At 40.9% G+C, this 3,341-nt stretch overlaps 1 protein-coding gene across 2 annotated transcripts in view; it reads right to left on the reverse strand.

Annotated features, from left to right (window-relative positions):
- Positions 1-488: 488 nt before the first annotated feature.
- LOC132839201 (tumor necrosis factor ligand superfamily member 6) overlaps positions 489-3,341 on the reverse strand; it is a 9,180-nt gene continuing 6,327 nt past the window's right edge. For both annotated transcript variants that reach the window (XM_060860039.1, XM_060860038.1), the window contains exons 5-6: positions 1,449-1,674; positions 489-1,234 (exon numbers count right to left, since the gene is read on the reverse strand). In XM_060860039.1, the coding sequence (XP_060716022.1) occupies positions 1,069-1,234; positions 1,449-1,674 (392 nt within the window). In that variant the 3' untranslated portion in view covers positions 489-1,068. The remainder of the gene's footprint in view (positions 1,235-1,448; positions 1,675-3,341) is intronic.

Here is a 3,341-nt window from a genome sequence, read left to right on the forward strand (position 1 = left end):
TCTCTGGAAAATTGTCTGTAGTGTGTGATTGTGTGAGTGAATGAGAGTGTGTGTGCCGTGATGGGTTGGCACTCCGTCCAGGGTGTATCCTGTCTTGATGCTCGATGACGCCTGGCACAGGCTCCCCGTGACCCGAGGTAGTTCGGATAAGCGGTAGAAGATGAGTGAGTGAGTGAGTTTTTTGTTTTCAGGAGAATGTTATCCAGCTAGCTACAATAGTTTGGCAGAAGTTCAAGCAATAATGCAAATTTTCTACATCTAGCTAACAAACTTCCACAACTGACATTACTGTAAGCTTGCTAACTTTAGCTAACTAAACGCATTGCGTAACCTGTTTAATTCTACACACAATAGCAGGTTCTAGGTGTTAATTGATGTTAACTTAACATTAAAAGCTAATGTTGTCAACTGGTGAGTGACTAAGAAACCTGAACTGAGATCTTCTGGGGTCCAAAGTTCAATTCTGCATTAGACAAAACAAACCAAACTAAATATATCAGTTTATTTCAGTTACATAAAGACACAGAGATGATTATTACAACATTAACTGGGATAAAAATGAATAAAATCAAGATCAAAAACATGTCATAACTCAGGGAGAAAAATAAATGTTTAAAACGATTAAATCAGCCTGAGAAATCCAGGAAACGTTGAATGTAAATAAATAACCACTGGCCTAAAACCTCACTCAGCGACATAGATTCAATAATTAGATAAATAACGAGTATTTAATCACTTCATAACTCTATAAGTCAAGAGATCCAGAACACATCTATATCACTGAATATCTGCAGCATTTCATCTGTCTGTTGCCTCAGTTTCCAGCTTCAGAAGGTCAGTTTAGCAGCTCGTGTCTCAGTGCGTTACAGAGTCGAGTCTTCTTCTCAATCAGGGTTCACTTCTCCACCTGATGGTGACTGCCATGTTCATGCCAGTTTACTCAGCCCTCACCGTGCCATGCTGTGCTTCTGATTAAATAAATACTACCAGGGCATCGAATACTAACAAGTTAAATATCATAGATTAAATAAAATGTGTGCACTCGTGTGACGTGGATGTGATCAAATGTTAGATCATAAAACCTCCAAAGAAGTTTTCGCCCGATCCTGCTGATAAGCAGCTCTTATCAAATGAAACAAACACCGCCTCCTTTTTATACAGTGAGAAGACTCCACCCAGGTAGCTGCTAAAATGGTCCTTCTCGTGAGTCTTTATCTGGTTCACAGAGCCGTGCCTGCGTGAAAACATAAAGAATCACAACCTCAGAGCAACCACAGGAACATCCTAACCTAATTCCATAACCTACTTTGCTAGAGTGTTCCAAAACAGGAAAGGACCCGAGGGAACCTCTAGGTTCTTTACCTTATTAAACATCTCAGCATGACTTTTTTGAATGTTTTGGTTACTGTTAGCTAGCGATGTGACATGTGGTAGAGTTGTGGAGGTACCTGTTGTCCACCATCAGACTGATGGGTTTGTTGCTGTAACGTGATGAGTTCAGTTTCACCTCATGTTTGAAGGTGTTGCAGTTGTTTGTGAAGGAGACCTTGGAGAACAGGTAGTAGAAGCCTTCTTTATGGATGATCAGACTGCCGTTGCTGTAGTTAAAACTGTGTGTAAATGCAGGAAAGCCAATATCACTCCACTGAATCACACCTTGGGCTGACGTGGGGGCTGTGCCAAAAAAACACATAAAGACACACTTTTAGCACTGTGTGTGTGTGTGTGTGTGTGTGTGTGTGTGTGTGTGTGTGCGCGAGTGTGTGTGCGAGTGTGTGTGCATATGTGCTAAATATAGTGATGGTGAATATTCTCACTGGCAGCCATGTTGTTATTAACTATAATTACCCAATCAAAGTCCACTTTAGAAGAGCAGTGTGCAATGTTTAGCGCCCCCTGCTGCCTGTGGAGTGAGTTGTATTTAAACAGCAAGAGATTCCACCGTATCTGTTTAATCCGCTCCAGTTAGTGATCGATGCTGGACTCCATCTGAAGTCTGCATTCTGCTTTCACACGAGCAAGTGATGAAGTGATATTTTATTCATTTTTAGAAAGTGAGATGGCAACATTTGTGTTACTGTGAAATTTGTACTTTAAAGTACTGAAGGATTAGATACTGAACATCCTCTCAACACATTCAGTACCGTGTGTCTTTATTCTTCTACACCTGCACGTTGTAATGATGTATAAACTCTGTAAATATACAGCATCGCCCAGAAGAGCACGAGTCCCCTCGAAGGTTCTGCTTCCTGTCGTCTCAGGGGGTTTTTCCTTGTTACAGATCGCCTGGATTTCTCTGATATATAGCGTGTGGACACCTGAGCATCACATCTGTTTTAACTTATTTAAACACTGCTTTTTTGTTGCTGTGCCAAATTTTGTGAGTGTTATAAATGAGGACAGGAAACAAAGTGGTACAAACCGTTGGTCCTGGTCTGTGCAGCCAATATAAAATGCTACCACAGCAATTTCATCACTGAACATATTTGAATGTGCACGAGTTTCAGCACAGCCTCAGAAACGCTCTGCTAAAACAGCTGATCAACAATCAGTACCTGAACACTACACTGAGTCTATGGACATACAGGTATAACATATTTGTACATGGACAAAGATACTGATATTGTAGCTGCTACCAAAGTAAATGGGGGTTAAATATTTAATCATTAACAACCTGAGACTTTTTCTAGGGCACAGAAGTGGAATGTTCTACAACAGCCAAGTCAATCATCTGACCTGAATCCAACTGAGCTGTGTTTCACCTGCTGAAGCCAAAAGGCACCACGAACAAGCAGGAAGTGGTGAAAGCTGCAGTAAACACCAGGGAAAAAAACCAGCTTCTGCTGATAACTTTGGCTTCCTGAACTCAGACAGTCATCCGCTGAGAGAGTATTAAATAATCTTTCATTTAGCATTATGTTCGTTCATCCATTTCTGTGTGAAAAGGTGAAACCACATATAAAATTTACTGCAGTTCTTTTCTGTCTTACACTGAGAACAGATTTAAAGAGTAATCAGTTAAACCTGACTGTCTGTTCAGATCAGGTCACGTTTATTATCTCATTATGTCCATGTGTGTGTGTGCGTGTATAGTGTGTGTGTTTATAGTGTGTGTGTAGTGTGTCTGTGTGTGTCTGTATAGTGTGTCTGTGTGTGAGTGTGTATAGTGTGTGTGTAGTGTGTCTGTGTGTCTGTATAGAGTGTGTGTATAGTGTGTGTGTGTCTGTGTGTGTCTGTATAGTGTGTGTATTTTGTGTGTGTGTGGGGGGTGTGTGTGTATTGTCTGTGTGTATTGTGTGTGTGTGTGTGTGTGAGAGTGTGTGTCTGTGTGTATTTTGTGT

Source organism: Tachysurus vachellii, chromosome 24 (assembly GCF_030014155.1).
Source record: "Tachysurus vachellii isolate PV-2020 chromosome 24, HZAU_Pvac_v1, whole genome shotgun sequence".
Lineage (NCBI taxonomy): Eukaryota > Metazoa > Chordata > Actinopteri > Siluriformes > Bagridae > Tachysurus > Tachysurus vachellii.